The sequence below is a fragment of the Archocentrus centrarchus genome, chromosome 1 (assembly GCF_007364275.1).
Source record: "Archocentrus centrarchus isolate MPI-CPG fArcCen1 chromosome 1, fArcCen1, whole genome shotgun sequence".
Taxonomy (NCBI): Eukaryota; Metazoa; Chordata; class Actinopteri; order Cichliformes; family Cichlidae; genus Archocentrus; species Archocentrus centrarchus.
In genome coordinates this window covers 10,518,639-10,541,202 of record NC_044346.1, presented here as the reverse complement: position 1 = coordinate 10,541,202, position 22,564 = coordinate 10,518,639, and the positions used below count along the sequence as shown (strand labels likewise).

General features: G+C 40.7%; 1 protein-coding gene across 1 annotated transcript in view; it reads right to left on the bottom strand.

The window, feature by feature from the left end:
- grin2ab (glutamate receptor, ionotropic, N-methyl D-aspartate 2A, b) overlaps positions 1–22,564 on the bottom strand; it is a 127,722-nt gene that overhangs the window by 77,681 nt on the left and 27,477 nt on the right. Inside the window, exons 3-4 of the mRNA XM_030736089.1 lie at positions 20,380–20,604; positions 20,127–20,285 (exon numbers count right to left, since the gene is read on the bottom strand). Of these exons, the coding sequence (XP_030591949.1) occupies positions 20,127–20,285; positions 20,380–20,604 (384 nt within the window). The remainder of the gene's footprint in view (positions 1–20,126; positions 20,286–20,379; positions 20,605–22,564) is intronic.

The window sequence follows — 22,564 nt, the reverse complement described above, 5'->3', positions numbered from 1 at the left end:
CTTGCCTTGAACTTTGGAACTATAATCTTGTAATAGTTTTATTACCTCCTAATTAAAATATGCTCTGAACACTAGGACACTATTTTGGCTTAGGGGTTAAGGCATGGCCAATGAACTGCGATGTCTCTGTTTTGCATCCACTGCTGACCTTTGTTGCATGTCATTTCTCATCTCTTCTCCTCGTTTTTCTTGCTACTCCTCTTCTGCCATCTGTCTAATGGAGGTAAAACAATCTGGTAAAGATGCCTTTAAAAACATTCACAATGCATCAAGTAACTAATGATTAACTAGTGTTCTTGCCACCAGTCATACACAAATTATTAGCCATCCATCTAATCCAGACAAAATCCTTAACTCTCCCCCAAGAGAAGCATTGCTGCTGTCTGCCGAGCAGCTTAATGGACGAGTTTACAGAATTAAGACTCACATGAAACACTGGTTCAGTTCATATCAGGTCAGACCCATTCGGGTGGTGTTGTGTACTTATTTTCACTGTGTCGTCTAATTTGCTGCAGTTTAGCACCAAAGGTATGAGTGTGTGTGTGTCTGTGTCAACAATTAAGTTATTAGAATAGTAAATAAATGTCAGAAAGATATTATAAGTAGAGAGTTGCTATGGCTTCTGGTTTAGTGAATATTTAATTGCACTGATTTGTCTTGATTTGAATTCCCACGAAAGCCTTCACATCACTGTCTAACAACTTAATTAGGAAATGTACTTTCCTAACACTGATGACTTGGATAATGCTGTTCTTAATCTGCGGTGCTGAGCACATGTTTTCACAAAAACAAATCGTCATTGAGCCAAATCACAGATAATATATTCAAACAATAACTTTGAAATTAAATTCTACATGATTAGTGGGATTTTGAAGGCAAACACTGCAGCCAACAGCTTTGTTTTTCAGGGGGATGGACCCGTTTAATTACACAGCAGATGTTTACATTATTAATGTAGATGTTATTTTACTGTTCATTAGCATGTTTCTATATAATCTGAATATTGCACAGAGACATAGAAAATCCTTTTTAAAAAAAAAAAAAATCTAATTACAGAGAATGACCTCAGTGCTGCTGTGATGATGATTATTTCCTATTTCCTGACATCAGAGATAAAAGGAGCTCTCTAGTCTTCGCAGGATCTTCACTACTCATCGTCATCCAAATCCTTGTCATTGTTACCTTCATCGCTGCCATCGTAGTCGTTATCATCTTTGACATCACTGTCATTATCATCGACAACTGCGGCTTAGAAGTCCATATGTCAAAGACTTGGACTATTCTGATATAAAAGGCTATTAAGTTCTTTGTCCTGATAGACAGTGACAGTGGTATGTAATCTCATCAATGCTGATCTGCTGCTGCTGCTAAGAAGAGGTACTTAATACTCAATCCCAAGCACACATAAATGCACACATGCACAGGAAACACTGCTCACTGCTGAGGTGCAAAAAATAGGTTATAAAATCCAGTTTAAAATACTAAATACTGTAAGCCAGGATATGTTCATAGTCTAAGAAAAGGCAAAGGTGCCTCCTCTGAATGTGGATCAATAAAGAATCCCCTGTGACATAAACAAACTGTAGATTAAGAGGAACTGATGTTTAAGCCATTTGAAGGATCTTTAAAGAACAGCCGGTTAGTCTTACAATACAATCCTTACACAACACATTTGTGCTATGAAAGCAGGAAAGTGAGATTAAGACAAGCCGGCGGGGAAATGTGGTTTACCTTTCTCTTGTAAGACTGGTAGCAATGTACTATTCATCATGCAGGACATGAAAGACAGACCAATCCATATGTGCAAGGAATTAAAGTAATCCAGTAGAGGAGGGATAAATGGCAGTGGTCTCAGAACTGGAGACAGGCTTTACATGTAGATGCTATGCTGTACGTGTGGTTCTAGAAAAGTGGAGGCCAGTCAGTGCTGGATGATTTGGCCCTCAGCCTCTGTTGATCATTAGTCAATTAAAAAATTAGCCACAAATACATCGGCAGATATTCTTCATACATAGAGTAATTATAGTAATTTATACAGTATTGTGCAAAAGTCTTAAGTCAAACCCCATTTCTTTTATACACTGCTCAAAAAAATTAAAGGAACACTTTTTAATCAGAGTATAGCATCAAGTCAGTTAAAGGATTCTGGTCAGTTAAGTAGCAGAAGGGGTTGTTAATCAGTTTCAGCTGCTTTGGCCTGAGGTGCACTAGAGGGGCAACAATGAGACAACCCCCAAAACAGGAATGGTTTTACAGGTGGAGGCCACTGACATTTTCCCCTCCTCATCTTTTCTGACTGTTTTTTCACTAGTGTTACATTTGTCTAGGGTCAGTGTCACTGCTGGTAGCATGAGGTGATACCTGAACCCTACAGAGGTTGCACAGGTAGTCCAACTCCTCCCAGATGACACATCAATGCATGCCACTGCCAGAAGGTTTGCTGTGTCTCCTAGCACAGTCTCAGGAGCATGAAGGAGATTCCAGGAGACAGGCAGTTACTCTGGGAGAGCTGGACACACAGGACTGTAGAAGGTCCTTAACCCATCTGCAGGACCGGTATCTGCTCCATTGTGCAGAGCCCTACAAAATGACCTCCAGCAGACCACTGGTGTGAATGTCTCTGGTGCACGACAATGCCTGACCTCATGTGGCGAGAGTATGCAGGGAGTTCATGGACGAAGAAGGGATTGATATTGACTGGCCGCCACGCTTGCCTGACCTAAATCCAACAGAACACCTCTGGGACATTATGTTTGGGTCCATCCGATGGCATCCTTTCATTCCTAACACATTAGCCATCCATATCAGTATAGATATCGAGCATGACTTTTTTCAAAAGTGTTTTCAAAGTGTCATTTTTTGAACAGCGTAGGAGCCCGGTACTTGTACCTGACCATTTTCAGAGGAATGTTTTTTTTTTTTTTGCTTGTTAAACCTCTTAACATTGACCTATGAATCATTCAAACATAAAAAAAGCTCCTAACTCCAATGTCATGTTTACACATAACAGAAAACTTAGCAAAGAACCAAATGTATCTTTAGGCACTTTTTTGTCGGCAGCCTGTCATAAAAGCACATAATTTGTTCCCATTTCTTTAGTTGAATCTATGAAAAATGTCAAAGATAACACAGTTTGATGGGCATAAAATAGTATTTTTGCACCAGCAAGGTGATTCCCAATGAGCTATTAGCTGAAAACTTGGCATATCTCTGCATGGTGTGCAGTGTGTCCTTAAAAAACTGAGATGCAGAAAAAGCATACCTTGATAGAAAAACCAAAGACTGAAACACTATGAGTCATGGATTGGCCTCCCCAGAGCCCAGACCTCAACATTATTGAAGCAGCGTGGGATCATCCTGAGAGAGAACAGAACAGAAGAAGCCTGGAGAACTATTCCTGGAGACTACTTAAAGGAATGACTAGAAAGCTGCCTAAGAAAATTCAGACTGTGTTCGGTAAGCGGAAGAAAATGGATGGATGGATGGATGGATGGATGGATGGATGGATAGATGGATAACTTTCAAAGTCTTACCGTATTTCCATGTATGTTAGCAGCTATTTCCCATTTTTCTTGCAAAATCTAAAGAAATGAGGGGTGGCTCAAGACTTTTGCACATTAATGTATTAAAAAGATTAAATAACATGGTCATTGCTTATTACCTTTGTACTAATACATTATGTAAAGACAACCAAAACTAAAGGTTTTTCATATCAGATCTTACTGAACAACATATAAAATATCAGCCACACCGGTAGACCAATAAAAAACGTCCTGACAGGCCAAATGCAGAACATTTCCTCACAGTCACTAAAGTGTGATTTCTCCATGTTTGCTTTGTGTTATTTAACCTTAATGTTTGACCTGCACTGTGAAGAAAAATGCATGAGCAGAATGTGACAGAATAATCCGATGCAACAAGACTGCATTTGTTGTTGCTCACTGATAAACAAATCGACCCTGACAGTACAGAGAACAAAAACACTGAAAAAAATGACAGATGTCAGGTCAGAAAACATTTTTGTTAAGGCTTAGAGTAAGATTATTCAAAAACCTTTAGTTTGGGGTAATTTAGCATTTATGCATTGTGATAAAAACATTTTTTGAATTGTACAAATCAGTGGGCTTTAGCAGAACATACCACTGGGTGTTGTCTAGATAATAATGTAAATCTACAGTATATTACTCAGAGATGTAGCAAACTAATGTAGAAGAGAAATGTGTTTTGAATTGAACCCTGTGGGACCCCGTGAATGATCCAAGATGAGGTAAATGAAAAATTGCTCGCTTATGACATAAACGTAGCCAGGACAGAGCTGTTTGCACTAGATTTACTTTGTGAGTTCATGAGAAAAACACTGACAGCACCAGAACTCAGGCAAGTGTGGTTACTAGTCAAAAGGAGCACATAGTTCATTGTACAAAAACCCCAATATGTAAATTATTTTAAAAGACTATAATTTTAACCATCTGGCCCATTGTATGTATAAAACAGGACGGAAAAGGCCCAGTGGCCACACAGCTATTTACAGTGGAGATGACACTTGGACCGACAATATCAGAAATCCCTTAAGGGGGGCTTGTGGGGATAATGTCAAGAGGCAGGTTGTAGATTTCATGTAGGAAACAGTCTCTATTAAGAAAGCTCACAGCAGTTCAGCACAGCAGAATTTCCCAGTGAAACAGAAACATTGGGGGACATTTGTAGGACACCGCAAAAGCAACACATTTATTAGTGTGGAACAGGACCCATGAGACTGTCCACTCCAGAAAACAACAGCGCTGGTCATTTGTTTGAATTTAAAACAGCAGATGTTAATGTTCAGAGCAGCAGTGGTGGAACACACACAGTCATGCACATTGACTCAAGTACTGGAAGTTGTTCTAGGTTTTGCTACCATTTCAAGAATATGCCACCAAATTTCTGAGAGAATTATGATGAATTTTACTCATCATTACTGGAGTGGCAACCTACATTACACATTTATACATCAGTCAGCTGCACCTATGTTAGCAGAGCAAAAGGATTAGTTTTATGCTGTGCTCTTTTTCCTACTAAAGTCACAACACTTCCATCTGTGGGGGATAAGAGGGGTGCAATCCATCCATCCATCCATCCATTACTTATCACTTCAGCGCTGCGGGGCGGCTGAAGCCTATCCCAGCTGTGATTGGGCTAGTAGCGGGCTACACCCTGTACAGGTTGTCAGTCTGTCACAGGGCTTTACAGACATAATACATGATAATATATATATACAGGAAATATGACTTTTGCTTCTATTATTTAACGCTCAATTATGTGGTTAAATGCATTTTGTGCCACTTAAGTGAGACTTTATTGCTGGGCTTTTACTCTGTTGGCGTAATTAGCATGGTGAATTTTTATTGTGAGGCCAGACAAGTATATTTCTGTCATGACCTTGACTGTCTCCTGATGATTTAAGCAGTCTATGAAATAAGTGAAAATCTTTCCTCTTTCTCACCTTTCCCTCCAAGGAGCCTAGGTACTGTGCTGGCTCAGAGCCACGGCTGTGCCTATCTTTATTTATTTATAAGTTTAAAAGGGGCAATGACTCAGAAATGGCAGACCAAGCGCTACAGAAAAGAGAGAACTGCTACTCTGTGCTAGTAACAGGCATATGATAAAGGGCAAGGGATCAAACAGTTCACAACTGGAAATATTATACTGAGCAGGCAATATTCTTTGAGTCAGGTTTTACTGCCAGGTTTATTATCTGGAGATCCCGCCTGTTTTATTAAAACACCGGCTTTGCTTTTGAAATATTCAAGTTGACTTTCTCTTTGAGACCCTAACAGTTTTATGACCCAGCAAAAAAGAAAAAACGTGGCTTTGGAAAAAGAAATTACATCACACATATACATGTGTATGTAAATACTCACGCGCTTTCTCCCCAAACACACCCAGTGCACAGTCCACGGACAAGCTTTCTCCTGGAAGCTTCTTTGAAAAGGTTTATAGAATCTTAAAATAGCAGTGTGGTCTGCGAGCATGGGGATTAAAAAAGAGAGAGCTACTATAGAGCTGCTGTAGTGTGACATCACACAGACAAACACATCGCACCGCACCACAGCCCTGCCATTGCCATCTCATTGTACTCCCCAACTGGGGCGTGAGAGAAGGAGGAGAGCACGGCGGGAGGGGTGGGGGATTGACAAGAGAAAAGAAGAGGAGATAAGGCTGGCAAGATGTGACGGGAAGAAAAGGAGTAAGTAGAGAGACATAGAGGATGACTGAAAAGTAAGAGGTTATAAGAGAGTGAAGCAGGGCCAAAGATGGAAAGCGTGCGCTGTGAGAGCTGACAGTGGTGAGCAGGAAAAAAGATGAAGATATATTAACATAGAATCGTGGCTGGTGTGGGTGCGCTGCTGAAGACTGGCCCTGTTTGAGGTTGAGCAGAGATGACTGCTGACAGATCTGAGTGATTCGCGAACACTCATGCACGCATACTTTTTCATAAACACAAACACAGGTGCCGAGGCGGCAGGTCCAGCTGAGGCAGCTCTCTCGGTGCGCGTGAGACAGAGGGACCTGTTGGCTGACAGCAACATCCTGCTGTTCCATCACACAGCACAGACAGACATCAGGACGCACCAACACAGTGTATGCTAAACAGCTGCAGCAGCTCCGCTGTGGAGAGACTGACATCCTCAGCAGCCGTTTCCAACAAGCAAACACCAATAACTGAGACTCACTGCCAACACAGACGGATAAACAGAACACAGACACACACATAAACTGATAATTACACAAGGGCTGTTACACCGTCAACAATGTTTCACAGAAAAAGAAAAAAAAAAGGCAAGAAATTAGTTTGTTTGTTTTTTTTACTTAAAATCAATAAAATAGACATAGATTCTACTAATATGAAATGTCTTGATGTGTGAAATGAAGTTCACTTCAGTGAAGCTTTATTGACTTTTTCTTTTGACACATCAAGGCAACGCAAATCATTTTGCAGGTAATCATCATGAATCTGTTTTTTTCCTCCATCTCATGTGGAGGCTGAACATCTGTTACTGCATCTCTGTCAGTGCTTCTGTCAGGATGGGTAGACTGTACTGAATGAAAACCAGAAATCCTCTAGGTCTTATTGTCTGTCATGGTGTCTGGAGTCTTGACTTAGGAGTCTGTTGAGTTCTGGTTATTCTTTGTGTTCATGTTATTCACCCACCAGACACCTAATAAGGTGTCTGGTGGGTGAATAACATGGCTGTGTGTATTATTGTAGGGTCTTTGCCTAATAATATAAAGCACCATGAGGCGACTGTGATTTGGTGCTATATAAATAACATTGAACTGAACTAAACTGAATTAAGTATGGCTGTTTAACTGTTTAACTCTTGTTGTGTCACAAAAGCTCCAATCATCTTAAACTGGTTTCTTGAACATGACAGTGAGTTCACTGCATCAGTCCAGTAGTGCACCTTTGAGATGTGGTGGAACGGGAGATTCAAATCATGGATAAATATGGAGCAAAATGTCAGAGGAAACGTTTCCAGCACCTTGTTGAATCAAAGAATTCAGGGCCCTCTGAAAGCAAAAGGGTACTCTGTACTAACAAGGTGTACCTAATAAAGTGGCTGGTATTTTTGCTTATTTTTCCTTCCCTCCCTCCTTTTTGATTGCTTGAGCAACCCCACTTTAACCTGAAGTTCAACAAAACGTGGGTATCTTTTCCTTATCTGGCTTCACTTAGCGTAACATCAACAGCCAGCCTAAACGCTTTCACAAAGGTGGTTATCAACTCGATAAATCAACCCAAGGTTTCCCCATGTAAACCAATAGAAGGCTATAACATTAGAAAAATACAAAGAGGTTAAAGATAAAATACAGGCTAAAAGCAGCACAGATGCTGCAGCCAAAGTAGCGGTGTGTGAGTGTTGGTGATATGAAAAGCACTGTACACAGCATGTAGGCCTGTTGTATTAAAAAGCCCTGTATAAGCCCTTTGACTGGAAAAGCTCTATTTACTGTAAATAAAGACATTTAAAGCCATGAAGAAAAGCTGGCAAAAAAAAAGCCGACTGCGTCAGTTATTAGCGTCATTAGTATCACTGCCCCCATCATTAAGACACAGGGAAGATCTGACTATAATTGCATCTCCTATTAAATTAATGTGTTGCTTAAATGAAGGCATTTCCTACGGTGTGCAAGACAATTTTTGCCTTATTCCTTCCACTACAACCCCAGCTGCAACTGTGTGAGAGCAAGTAAAGAACAAATATAAAAAGAGAATTAAACCTGTTAAGTAGCATGTATTGCTTCATTGGAGCTTATAGAACAATAAAGGTGCTTTAAACCTTTTTGCAACCATCAGGGGGAAAAAGCAAGAAGTAACATTTCTCCTGAGAATTTATATTTTTATTGAATTCCATCAGGGAAAGACAAAGACTTCAGAAAGTCTCTTAAAACTACTGACCCCTCTTACTATCTGTGCACCGAGGTTCACTGGATCTTCCAGGAATGGTGACACTATTTTCCGGAGAACTGATTGCTCAGTGGGCAGTGAGTTCTTACCTGCTGATTTGTTATCTCAAACTTAACCTGCTGCAGAGACGTGAACCAGCATGCTTACACTGAAAGGCCAGGCTTAAACGTGCATGTGCCTCCTTATCCAACTGTGTAGTTCAGGCCTCTGTACTTTGCTATTCTGCCATTTCACCACTCCGTGTTCCTTAGCTCTGCCTTTGTCACTTACACTAGTTCGTACCTCATTTAGTTTTTACCTTTGCTGCACTACGCTTTAGTTTGCTTGTCCGTGCTTTCTGCACTTCCTTAGTCTAATAAAGATCACTTTTGTTTCTCCCTGTTTGGTCTGGCTGCCTGTGTCAGCGTGATTGATAAGTCAGCGGCAGCATTCAGTGCTAACCTTCCATGTCTCCACTTTTAGAGATGGAGTATTTTAATGTGGACACGCATTACTTAGTTGCTGCTTTCCAACTTCATCACTATATTTAAGCCAAAGGGGCGACACATCCTTTACTTGTTATCACTCTGGCCAGATGTAGCAGAGCAGTTTGAATCCGGTGACATATTCTGACTTCAGTTGATGGTGAGAGAAGTGCAGGGGGAGTTTTTTTCCGAGATAACATTAGTTTTTCCTTCCTTCAGCGCTGATGAGCTAAGGGCACCCGAGTTGACATCGGCATTTTGGACAGCCAAAATGACTTCCCACTATAAGCAAACAGATGATGCTATGGATTATTTCACATTTGATAAAAGGTTGTCAGCATTGCCTTGCTCAGGCAGTTTTCAGGGGCATGGGCAAAAAATAAATAAAAGCTCTAACTCTAACTCAGCTGCGCCAGAGAAGGTCATGAACTATGAAAGGGCCAGGGCAAGGCCTGAAAAGTTTTGATTGCTACTTGAAAAGGGCAATTTGCACCCAAGAGGAAAAAGGGCAGACCATTCCTGCCCCCATGAACGCCAGTGGTTGTCAGTGTCAAAGCTGACTTGTATGAGCCTGAGTCACCACAGTAGGGAAAAAAGCAAAGGCTTAGGCTCTCGTATCTGGGCAGCAGCACCACTAGCCACGATCCTAAAGACTGTGCTGTCAAAAATCAGCTGCGACTGACAGCCTTTCTGCTCCTGGTGCTCAGCCAGTGTCAACAAAAACCAACTCATCGCCAAAGGTTGTTTTCATCTACAGACTGTGAACACAACATCATTGCGAGGAAGGGCTTTGTGTTGCAATCACTGGCTTAAAACAGTAAATAAAAAGTGAGTCTGCGTGTCCTTTAAAATATATGTTTCAAAGCATTGGTGAAGGAGGAATTACTGGCAGAGTCTGATCCTAAACATGCTGCTGTGTGCTTAGCACTTATCTAAACACACAACAAAATGGAAAAATGATGATGATTGAGAGTCACAATAGCTCAGATTCTTTCCATTTTCCTCATACTGAGTCATTTTATGGACATTTTGTACATTATTGAATACAATACAAAGAGCCCCTGAAATGGAATTACACATGCCTGAACAAGCAAGTTAGCTCGGTTTATTCAAAAGCATATTTGTAGCATTGTCTCCTGTCTAAAGGAGTCATTAGTACAAATGGCTCTCCCTGGATCCCATTCTTTTTCAGCTTATACACCAATACAGGAGGCAAAATTAAACTGGATGCTGCTTCAAAACGTATAAATTTCACCATAACCAATGAAGATGTAACTAAAAAGCTGCAACTATACTAACTGTAATGTACTTGAAATCTATCCGAAAGTGGATAAATTATCACAACTGACACCCCACCCCCCACACCCAGGTGTGCCTTCCTTCCTTTCTGATAGGTATAAATAGAGAGTTTAAAGCCACATCCAGCTAAATACACTCATTGTCCAAATTGATAAAACTGTATAAACAGCTATTATAGTAATGAGTACATTGTGCACTGATATTCAGGCTCTTTTAACAGATAAACTGTAAAAGTTGCTCTGTAAAAGGAACCAAAGTAGAAACAGCTTTAATGGATTGCATTGACCTTTCAGACCGGTCGTCCACGTCACTGGATGCAAATTATTTCATTTAAAGCAATCACGAGCAGAGCGGGAGCAGAAGGTTGGCTCCGAGGAGCTTTTGTTTAACGGAAACAAATGGATTGCTGTTCTGTCATCCTTCAAGGCAGCGATCCACCCATTCAGCAGTTTGAAGATTAAATGAAAAACAACTTTTGTATTGTGCTTATATCTACAGACTTCCACTTTTGAATGGGGAGCTTTTACGTATGTCTTTTTTTTTTTCTAAGATGTTTTTCTTTTTGTTATCAACATTTCAGTAATAGCTATATTACTATAACAACAAAATCCATTTCAGTGATGGCAGCAAAAAAAAAAAAAAAAAAGAACAGATGTGTGTGAAGCACAGTTCACCAGAACTGAAAAACTATTATTTTTCTAAGTTTTTGTTATCTTACTGCTGTGCTTCAGTTGCCTTCTGCTTGTATTTGGATTTAATATCTCAAAGGAGGTTTGGTCAAGTAAAATATGATTGATTCAATCATGTACTTATAGCAATTTCTTTTTTTTCCACAGCAACAATCTAGTGAATGGACAGAGAACATGAATTCCAAATGTTTGTGTATTTCAGTAGAGTCCCAGACTGATTTTTAATAAATCTGGAAGGTCTTGTCAGTTTGTTGAAGGGTTTCTTTAGGACAACCTAAAGAAAATCAAACTTCATCAACAGAAAATTCAAAGACAAGGGAAGAGAAGCGTGTGCTACAAGCTGAAAGCAAAAGTAAGAGTGAACGTCATTGTTCACAGATAAAAAGCACTCCAAGTTAAAAGGTAATGATGATGAAAGGGAAATGTGTCAAAGCTGAAACCAGACCGGAGAGGATTTCTTGGGAAGATGTGGATACTGAGCACAAAATTCTGATATTGATACGCTGGCCATTTATTTTTAGATAAGAAGATACTGTACCTACAGTATGTAGGACTTTTAATGACTGTATATAAAAGACAGACTTAAACCTGCATTGTTTTTATTAAGCCAGCAGGAGGCCATTTCCATTTTTGTAAAAAGAAGTATTCATCCATCCATTTTCTTTTGCTTATCCACTGTAGGGTTGCAGGGGGCCACACCCTGTACAGGTCGCCAATCTGCCACAAAGCTAACACAGAGCGAGACAGATGACCACCACATTCACACCTACAGTCACACCCAAAGTACCCGGAGAGAACTCACAAACTCCACACAGAGGTCCACAAGGAGGTCTTTCCCACTGTTGCCAAGTGCTTGCTCATAGGGCTTGTCTGTTAGGGTTTTCTCTGTGTTAATGTAGGCTATAAAGTACCTTGCGGTGACTGACTGATTTGACACTATATAAATAAAACTGAATTGAATTGAGCTGAACTCACTTTTTTGGTTTGGTTTAGGCATCAAATCCACTTTGCTACATTTGGGAAAAGATTACTGTATGGTGTATGGACCATCACAACATTACACTTTAGGGCACCCACTGCATTCAAATAAGATGCCAAAACATCCTGAACAAGCATCCATATTTGACAAGTTGAGATCAATCACCATTGGTAATGTCATGTATCACAGCAGTGAAGCCAGAGACACCGGGAGCTTTCACAAAATGGCAGAATTTGACACTGAGGGAATTAAAATAGACTGTAATACTTTCAGGTTCTAATGAAAACAACATCAACACAAGGCAGCGTGACGAGGAGACATGCTACAGCTCCTTTTTTCTCGGGAATGGTGACCTCACCAGCCAACAGCCAAGTTTCAATATCCTGTCTGACACAGTAGGACACAGTCGGGTTATTTCATATATATTTCTTATATTTTGTTTCTGTTTGAGTTTAGCACGCCAAATCTTTATTTATAGTGAGCCTGTTTTTTTTCTCACGTGAAACAGATTGGATATACATTATGAACATGGAAAGGTGGAAAAACCCACACAGTATCAGCTATTTAAGAGTTCTCTAAGGCCAAATATGTAAACACATTTAGTGCTTGTACATCTGAATGCACATGAGGTATTATTTACATTGGTAACAGCTGGGATTTACTTTATTTTGTCAGCCACAACAGCAAATACTGCAACAGGAAATCAACTTAGATCTACTCAATAAAGTTGATGCTTGAAGCAGTAAAATGTTATCTAAAGACAAGCCGGCAGTGGCCACATATATTTTTTTCATCACTACATTTTAAGGGTAGGTGTGTAGCATTAAAGCAATGATACTCTTTGATGTGCTGCATCAGTTGGCAGATGTTTGGCTCCGCTGCAGATGGTGACTTCCCCGTGCACTTAGGATAAGTCAAAGTCCGTTCATCAGCTACAGTATGTCATATTCACAGATTTGATGAACAGACTATCAGCATAATGCAGGCTATTTCCAGGATAACAGTGATATAACCCACATTATGGGATTTTTTTTTTTAAAACTACATTTTCATAAGAAAGTGCCAACAAAAGCTGACACCCCCCCACCCCACCATTCACAAAACTGGAGTTTCCATTCACTAAACACATTTTTAAAACAGTCTCCAAAGTGGATGACACTGAGAACTTGGTGCATTTCAGTGTAGAGAGGGAAAATCGAGGTAACAATACAAATGAGCATATTTTTGCACATAAAACTGAGAGAAGTTACTGTGAAATCAGGGTGAGCACAACCCCCTGTGGATGCCTTCAACTTACTCATTTGGTTCTGTAACATATATTCTATATTATACATAATATATACATATATAAGATGGACAGTATAAGACATTGTTACATACGTAAGACAGTTTTAGTCATGCGGTAGATTGGTGATCTGGTGTACCCTGGTTCTATGACAAGTTGAGCTAGCAACCTTGAATGGATGGATGGATGGATGGATGGATGGATGAATGTATGGATGAATGGATGGATGGATGATAATTCCTTGGTGGTGCCCCTCAGTTTATCTACTGTCTAAAACAAGCTTTCTTCAGGACTGTCTTCTGACTGGTTTGGGCAGCAGCTGGGTGGGGCTCTCTGACATCACACAGAGCCTACAGTAAGAAGAAACTGTCAGAAACTGGTTATTGAGAGCAGTATGAAGCCTGAACCTTTGGCTCAAAGGGATTACATGTATATACACTGACCTCATTATTTCAAACTTTGGCCATGTTTAATATGAGGCTCCACAGTGTATATACTGAAGGGCATAATAAGACCTCTGTAACTGCTTTAAACTACATTTAAACGCTCAATAATAAATACACAGCTTATTGTGAATGCAGCTGTTTAGCTGTTTGTCAACCAAAGTAATGAGACAGAAAAATGCCTGTTTTTCAGGCATTTTAGTGTGGATCAGCACCTTTGAAAAACTGACCTATGCCGGTGTGGACACACTTCATGCTTTTTTTTTTTTAATTAGTCATAATTGTTTCACTGTTGTTGGAAAAAATTACTTCAGACTAGGTTCACGTTGACTGTCAGTTGTGTCCAAGTGGTGCTCAGCCAAGCCTGAAGAAACCAGGCATCAAGTCCTGTACAGCCAGAGAAGCACAGCAGCCAGGAAAACAGAACTAAGTGATGAAGTCTGGTTTAGTCACCACTGTAACCACACTAACCAAGCTACTTTATCTTTCCCTCCCTCCTCCTTTGAGGTTTTCTTTATTTCTCTCACACACAGACTCACAAAGCCATCATCCAAGCATGCTTCGTGGGCTTCAAGGCCAGCAAGACTTCCCAAATCCTTCTAACATGGCTGGCTGTTCTTCACACAACCCGAGCCTTCTGAGAATTACAGCCACAGAAGTAAGAGTGGATGAAATGAAAAAAAAAAAAAAAAACAGAAGAGAAGGATAGGGTGGCAGCACAAATGGAGATGTGTGGGAGAAGGAAGCAGCAGAGGAAGCTCAGAAAGAAACATGGGCCTGGAGGAGACAGGAAGATATGAAGGAAACAAATGGTAGAAAGGAAAAGAAATTAGAGGTGAACGTATGGAAGAACTCTGTAAGTGAATGACACAGTAGTGTCTCTTCAGCAAGTGACAGCAGGTGAGGGGAGCAGGTGCTAAATATTAAAGAGACACAGCAGAGAACCTGGGCAAATGGCCCCTACTGATATGGGACATCCCAGGCTGGGACACACACTCACACAGACTTAGATGTGCACACATACGCACACACACACCCACTCACACGCACACGCGCAGATACACAGACACTAAGAGCAGCATCCGACCACAGAGGCAGAGCAAAGCAGAAAGAACATGCATGTTTAATTCACAACCCTCCATTTCAGCATGTTCCTGTTCCTACACACTGTGACCCTCTGCACCCCCCCCCCCCCCCCCCCCCCACACACACACACACACACCAAGAAATAGGAAGTTTAAAGGAGAGACGAACAAGGCTGGCAGAGAATGGGTGAGCACACATAAGGCCGAGGTGAAGCCAACAACATCTCTTATTTCCCAAAGCGGTCCCTTTGAAATGGAAGCACAGCATTCCAAACTAATCCCGTTCCTCTCCCGGGCTTACACATACTCTGTCCTCATCTGTTCCATCTTCCCTAACCATGCCTCTCTCCCAGCAGCACAACATCAAACTTCCCACAGTTTATCCCCTGACATACATTATAAGGGATGAGGAGGAGGCAGAGACCGGAAAAGAGAGAAAGGCAAAGATAGAGAGTGGACAGATCAAAAAAGCATTTTGGTCTGCAGCTGGCAGAGGCTGATATAACTCACTTAATTTTAGTTCAGGAGTCAAAATTTTGGTGTGTAATAACAATGTAGGGTGATTGTGGATAAAGTTAATATCTGGAGGGCCAGCCAATTACTGGTGTGCAACTGCAGAATGAGCCTGAGGTAGAAAGCTTCTTTTAAAAGGAGTACTACCAGGACTTATCGGGATTTGTGATAATAAAATGTGGTTTATTCTTTATAAAAGCCACCAATGTAGATAAGAACAAAATTACTAAACAGAGAACAAACAAATTGCCATACTTTTCATGTCTTTACTGAACACACTGAGGAAAAAGTGAGCGAACAATTAAGGAAATGAGATTGGATGCGTAGGCTGTCGAGGTGCCTCTCTCTACAAATAAAGGCAAACAAAATCTGGTTACAGAGAAAGTCTGCTTTTATCAGGAAATATAGCTTTGTGTGAAGCATTCCTCGATGACAACAACTTTTAAAGGGCTTAGAAAAAGCTTTATGGAGACATATGAAGCTGGATAGGCTGCAAAAGCTTTTCAAAAACCTAGTTGGTCATCAATCCACAAAGACGAGCTGTCAACAAATGGAGGAAATTCTCCCTGGGAGTGGGCGTCCTGCAAAGATCACACTAAGAACGCAACTTGCAATCCCGAAAGAGGTGAAAAAGAACTCGAGTGACACATAAACACTAAGAAAAACTGTGTTCATGTGTCCACAATGAGAGAAAAAGAGGGAGAGTATAAAGGAAAAATTGCACCACAAAAAAAAAAGACCCACTAGATGTTGCATAACACTTTTTTAACCAATGTTCTTTGGACAAAAATACACAAAGCTATACAAATAACAAAAAAGTAACTACACACCAAAAACTCTAACTGTGAAGCACGGTGGAGGGAGCATCATAGTTTAGGCTATTCTGGAGCCTGGATGCAGGCTTTACTAGGATAGAACAGTGGAAAGAAAACTGGAAATCTAAGAGAAAGAATACACAGTAAATGGCCTCAGGCAGATTTGAACCTGGACCTCTGCATTAACCTTATGTCATATGTTCAACCCGCTAAGCTACAACAGAGCCTGAAAATATACCTGTTTGTATTTTTTTGGTGTAGTCATATAATGTTTTTCCCTAAATGTGACTTAGAAGGAGATGGCTACATTTAATGAGTAATCAATTTAGAAATCCATTCATAAAAATCCATAAATCCATAAATCTAACAGAACAGCCCTGACTGCAAAAAATAGCTTGAAAAGTCTCCTAGCTTGCCTCATTCCAGTCTACAAGATGCTAACCAATAGATAATCCTTGCACATACATGTGCGATCCAGGCCAAATAACTATGTGGCCAAACACTGTAATGTTATTACTTTATTGAAGTGCTGAGGAACCTGAAAAAACCAGAACAATGTAAATGGACTGTAGATATACACCAAGCTTTAAGATTATGCTTACTTGTGAGATATGGTAACCTGCCAAGATAAGATTAAAAAGCTCTCTTTTAGAGGTGGCTGTTCCCTGATTTGGTTTCAGACTATTTGAAATTAACAATTACTTCCAACTCAAAAACTACTGAAAATATTTGTGGGAAGGACATCCAAAAGCTCAGAAGTCATATAGTGTGTGAACGAGGGCCACCTTGACAAGTAAAATATATATATATATATATATATTTTTTTTTTTTTAAACTCTTGTTTTAACACTTTTTAAAGTTTTTCTTTAAATAAGAAGTGTTTGCAGTAAGTCACTGGTCTCTTCACACTGGTTGTTTATCGGTGTGCGTGGATCGGTGCAGTGCCCATCCCTGTGTATAGCTAATAAAAGTGACAACTGGAGAAAGCCTTTACTTGAAATGTGACACAATCATGACAGTTAGGTTGGCATTCTGGCAGCTTAACACTGCTTTAACACCAAGGATTTCACACTTGCACTGCCCACCTCCATGTATATCCATTATTTTAGAGCGCTTGCCTGCCTGCTGAAGTTTTTTTTTTTTTCTGTATTTTCTTGGCACCGTCTTCTTCCTTCTGTTTTTGCTCTCCCTCTAAAACATGCTGTCTAAAATATTACTGTGGTCAGCTAGCGCACCCAAGATACCACAGGAGGATCAGCTCATTTTTCACTCTTGTACAAACTTGATTGGCACACTCACAGAATGAACTGTATGTATATGTGGCAACAGAGAGCACAGGACTCGACTCGCTCAGGCTGCAAAAAGCACAATATCGTTCGCTAGTCCACAGTAATCAAGCTGAATTGCTACCAGCCCGTTGGGATTTATTTCGATCCTCCAGATTATCACTACACCACTGACAGCAGGTATGAAAACAGTGGTCACACAGCCAAGAGGTATTACACATAGCCAAGGTTGGGTTTTTTTTTTCTTCATCACAGCAAATTATGTTTGCTGGATTTGGTTTGTTTTTATTTTTCAAAGTCTCCACACCATTTCTGCTTAAATGTGTTTGATGTTGTGAGAATAATGGGAGCTAATAGAGCTGAAAAAAAAAGTGCTGATGGGAGGTTATTGTGAAGCTGTCTCGACCACAGAGGGAGTGTCAAGTGCAAAGCATGTGTCAGCCTCACCGAGAGTCCTCAGCACCTCTGTAATCATTTTTATTAGATGCCATCAGCAGCAGTAATAGCACAAGAGTATGTCTGATGCTCAGAAATAGTCTCTAATTAATCAGTCAATTAAAAGACAAATAATTATCAGTGATTCTTTACAGCTTTGAATAAAACAAAAACACCAAACTTTTGATGGTTCAAGTTTCTCAAATGTAACAGTTTTGCTCATTTCATTGGTTTTGCATCATTCTAAATGTATTTGTAACTATTTATTAAGATTCTGAAAAGTAACAATATCCATTTGTTCAGAAACATGTAAAGAAGCCTTTTACATTTTATAGCTGCCTCCTAGATAATATAAATATAGCCCTGCGAATCTAAAGCTAGCTGCCACATGCTGGGGAACCTCTCCTTATTACCATGGCATGTGCATCATGGCTGTTTTTATGTGGCCCATCTTAGCTGTAAATATGCAGTAAAAACTGAACTCATATCCCAAAGAGGTGATAATTTCTCCCCTTAAAATGTATTCATTTCTTGTTAAAGTTTGGGGGATGTTATTAGATAGGTGCAACACAGAAAACCAGGAAATGTGGGGATGATGATCAAATGAGCAACAGGTAATGAAAAGCTATAATCCTAATCATACCTGCTAAGGCACATAGAGTGCCTGAATATGCACAAGGAAGGTCACTGCTGCCCTTTTTGTGCCTCTCCTACATTTCTGAACTCCTTCGGGAAGGCAGAGGTGAACTACAGCAACCACATTCCTGAGAATTCGAGTCAACCTACCAGCAATGCTTTCGATGATCTGCTGACTCACTGTGCTGCCACACCTGCCTGCTATTGAGATGGTTCCATCCCAATTTAAACCAGGCAGGGAGTCTTTGTTATTTACAGGTAAAACCTGCAGGAACTGTTGTGAGGGGCTGGTTAGTTACAGGCTCTACACACTCGCGCTCACACCTGGGAGCTGCCAAAAATGACCGCACTCTTGTACTTTTGGCCATCGACCTGTTCAATTAGAGCCGCCGGGGGCTAAATACCCTGTTTAATGGCACATTAACAGCAGAGATTGAGAGCGAGAAAAAGGTTATTTATTTATTTATTTCCCCTATCATTATAAACTCAGTGGGGAATCCAAACCACTGACCTTCACGTTGTCGCCGCAGTCCCCTCACCTTCGAGCCAGTTCTGTCTCCCTTACCTTGCTCCCCGTCTCTCTTCTCGTTTTGCTCCTCTTTTCTCTCACTCGCTCGCGTACCGCATCCCCCCCCCCGTCAACGAGTACTTCAAAAGGCTGCTGTACTGCGGCAGTTATTGGTTCCTGTGTTTTGGCTGCTGTGCCCTCAGAGGTTTAAAAGCTAAAGAACCAGTTGTGTTTTTATCAAAGCTCCTTCAGTCTGTCTGTCAGTCAGCGAGGTCTACAGAGCCAGTATCAGAGAGAGAATTCAGCTTAGAAAGTAATGTACATCCCTAACTTTGCACTGAGCACAGCACCAAAATAAAACAAAAACCCATTCTTAAAGAATAGCTCGTCTTCTTTCTTTTAAAAACTAGAAATCTGTTTTGTTTTTTGTTTTTGTTTTTTTCTGGCATCCTGCTGAGCACTAGACATGATACGGCTACATCCAGCTCAGGATTGCTTTTTCTTGTTTGTTTTAAAGCTTCACATAGCCCAGGTTTAGACCACGCAAAACATGTATTATTACATATTTAAACAATGCTTGATCATCAGCTAAAATAAAAATGATGTACCAGAAGATGCAGTGTGCACTCTGCAAAGGCTCCTTCTGACCTTATGAACAGTTCACTTTTAAATGCGCTCTTTGTAACCTCGTAAAAGACTAATTAACATAAAATTGCTTGGGGTGATAGCAGCCATCAATTCAGACCGATTAAAATTCTGTTTAACTTTGACAGCAGTATTTCTACCTTAAACTTAAACAGACGCTAAGCCGATGGAGCTGTTGATAGCACAAACGTCACTCAAAACCTCCCGGTATATTATTTTCTCATCTAGAACATCCATTTATGAGACAAACGACCTGAAAACATCCATTAGACAGCCGCTGAAAAGAGCTTAAAGTAACTCACTTGAAGCAAATTATTTATTTCACACATGTACCTACCAACTGAGAACATACTACACATGTAACAAGTGAAGCTTATCGATTTTCATATTGGAAAAAAAAAGGGTGAGCTCCAAAAGACCACATCTCTCTTAAAGTCTCTTAAAAACATAAAGTATGAAAAACATTTAATGGTTAGAGCAGCAGAGAGACTCCTTAATTTCACTTTCAAACAACAAACACTGTGTATACAAATCAGTCACAACCCACTTTGCATGCTGATGCTTGAAATGGCCAACGCTGTGTCAAGTCACCCACCTTATCAGCCATAATCATAGAGGAGCCTCCGTGGACTCCCAGGACTGGAAGTTGTGTCTGAACAGACAGGAAGTCGAGGATCTGGGCAATGGCCTCCTGATCGGTGCCATCAGCAAACACAATGCCATGGAGACGAGTGCGAGACAGAAGCTCACACACCTAGGGGGCACAGTCAAACAAACTCAAGCATCAGTTTGTGGCAGACGATGCGTTCACGTGCGTAACACTGGTGAACGTGCACTGCATTTCTCACCTGTGTAATCACAGACTTTGGGTCTGTTTGGTTCATCTTCAGCGTGACAACGTTAACATCAAGCGCATCCTCGGGGCGCCGGGGTGATCGGAGCTCCTGGTCGTTAACGGTGCGTGTCTGTCCCAGGATCACACCCACGCTGAGCCCTGGGGGCTTTTGGGATGCCACAGGCGCCATCATATGGGAGAGTAGGAGCAACATCCAGCCCACTACACCCATTATACCCTGTAAAACACACACACACACACACACACACACACACACACACACACACACACACACACACACACACACATCAATACAAATAAGAAGCTGCAACAGAATACTTTAATCCTGAACTGATGGTACTAAGCTCTTATACTCAGGCTGTAACAATATTTCTTTACCTTGACAAATTCTGCCTGCTATTAGCAGCTTGTCACAGGTGCAGCTGAGACATACAGCACTATCAGGTGGTTATTTGTTCACTGTCAAGGTAAAAAATACTGATATGTTCATATTTTATGAACATCTTAAATCTTAAAATATTAATTCTGGTGGTTATCAAGTCTGTACAGTTTCTGCCACAACAAAATCAGATCTTTGCTATTGTATAGAATTTACTTGTGTCATACAAGACAAGCAAATACATGTTGAAATCTGCAGTACTTTGCTGTTTATTATATTTCAGCAGAGTGCATTCACACGTCTTCAAAAGCACGCAAAGTGACATGAAAGTTTTCCCAAAGACCAGCTTGCATTTAGCTAAAAACAGTGTGACTCAAGTATGTGATTTGCATTCAGTGATTAGTCTCGAGAGCAAAACCAAAGATTATATGATGGGAAATAACTGTGACTTGAAGCCTGTCATCCTCTTTGGGTCCTCTGGTGTTCAAAAATAACTTAATTCGGTGTCAAAGTGGGCAACCACGAGGAGACCAGGGTTAAACCTAACTAACCACTAATCAGGATTCAAGAGATGCCCCAAATCTCTTTTCCACTGTCTGCCTTTATCTGAACAAAATCTGTGCCTGTAGGCAGTGTTCACAGCACAGTGCCAGCTATTAACAGATAAAATAACCCAGAAATAAATAATCAGATTTTACCTCATTCTTTGAGGGCGGGGGAGGTATGAGGGGAAACCAAAATCACTAACAGCACACACAAGTGTCTGCATCAATCAACAACACAGGCTGAGATGAAAAAGAACATTTCTTTAGCTCCATGTCCTAACCGAGTTCCAGTCTGAGACGAGCTCCTGCTCCCAGTTTCAGCTTACTCTGTGTTACCTTCTTTTCTGTAATGCGAACAGATCTAAGAAAAGCAGATGAGTAGAGGAAATGCAGTGTGAAACGCCTTGGGCTGAATGAGAGCTAATGAAACCATGATGCAAATGCTACGTTGCATCTCAGCCAATTTCTTACACCGCCACAGTCCAGCAGAGCTGAAAAACACCCCAGGAGGAAACATCACGTCCACAAAATTAACCTACTGTCTTTTTATCTCTTCATTTTCCCCTCTCTTGGTTTTTAACTTTCCACCCATTTCTCCTAATCATCCGTATCTGTTCATTTTCTCTTAATGTAGTTATGTTTTTGGTTTGGTTTTTTTTTTTACTCTTTTTATTTAATTTTGCCAATCTGTCTTTCCAGCTGGGTTTAGTATGTGTATCTGATCCATGTCATCTCACACCCGGCCTAATCAGGCCAGTTAGTGAAGGCAGTACTTTCCCAGCTTGCTCTCTCTGCCCTGGTGCCCACATACTAGCCCGAAGCTCCAGCAGCACTTAGCATACGCCGCTAAATCACACACCGCTACACTCCTGTCCCAGGGAATTAGTGTCAGCTCCAACCAATGGGACAAGATTACACTAACTTTCCCTGGAGTTAGCATCAGAGCTAACATAACTAGGAGCCAGAGTGTGCTGCTCCGCAGTTTTCAAAATGGTCAACGTAGCTAGAAAACTTTGGGTCAGTGAGTGTTCACGCTGTCTTGGAGGATTTGCATTTGTGCTTAAAATTACATCCGCTGACTCCTGTGATGTGTCATGAGGGATAACTGTGTTAGCAGTTATGCTAATATTGCCAGATGAAGGCGAAGCAAGATCTTAATGAAGTAAAATGTTCAGTGAGATAATTCTCTGCCAACAAAATTGGTGCACACTCTTTAAAAAGTGACTATGAAATATATATATTTTTTCCCCAGT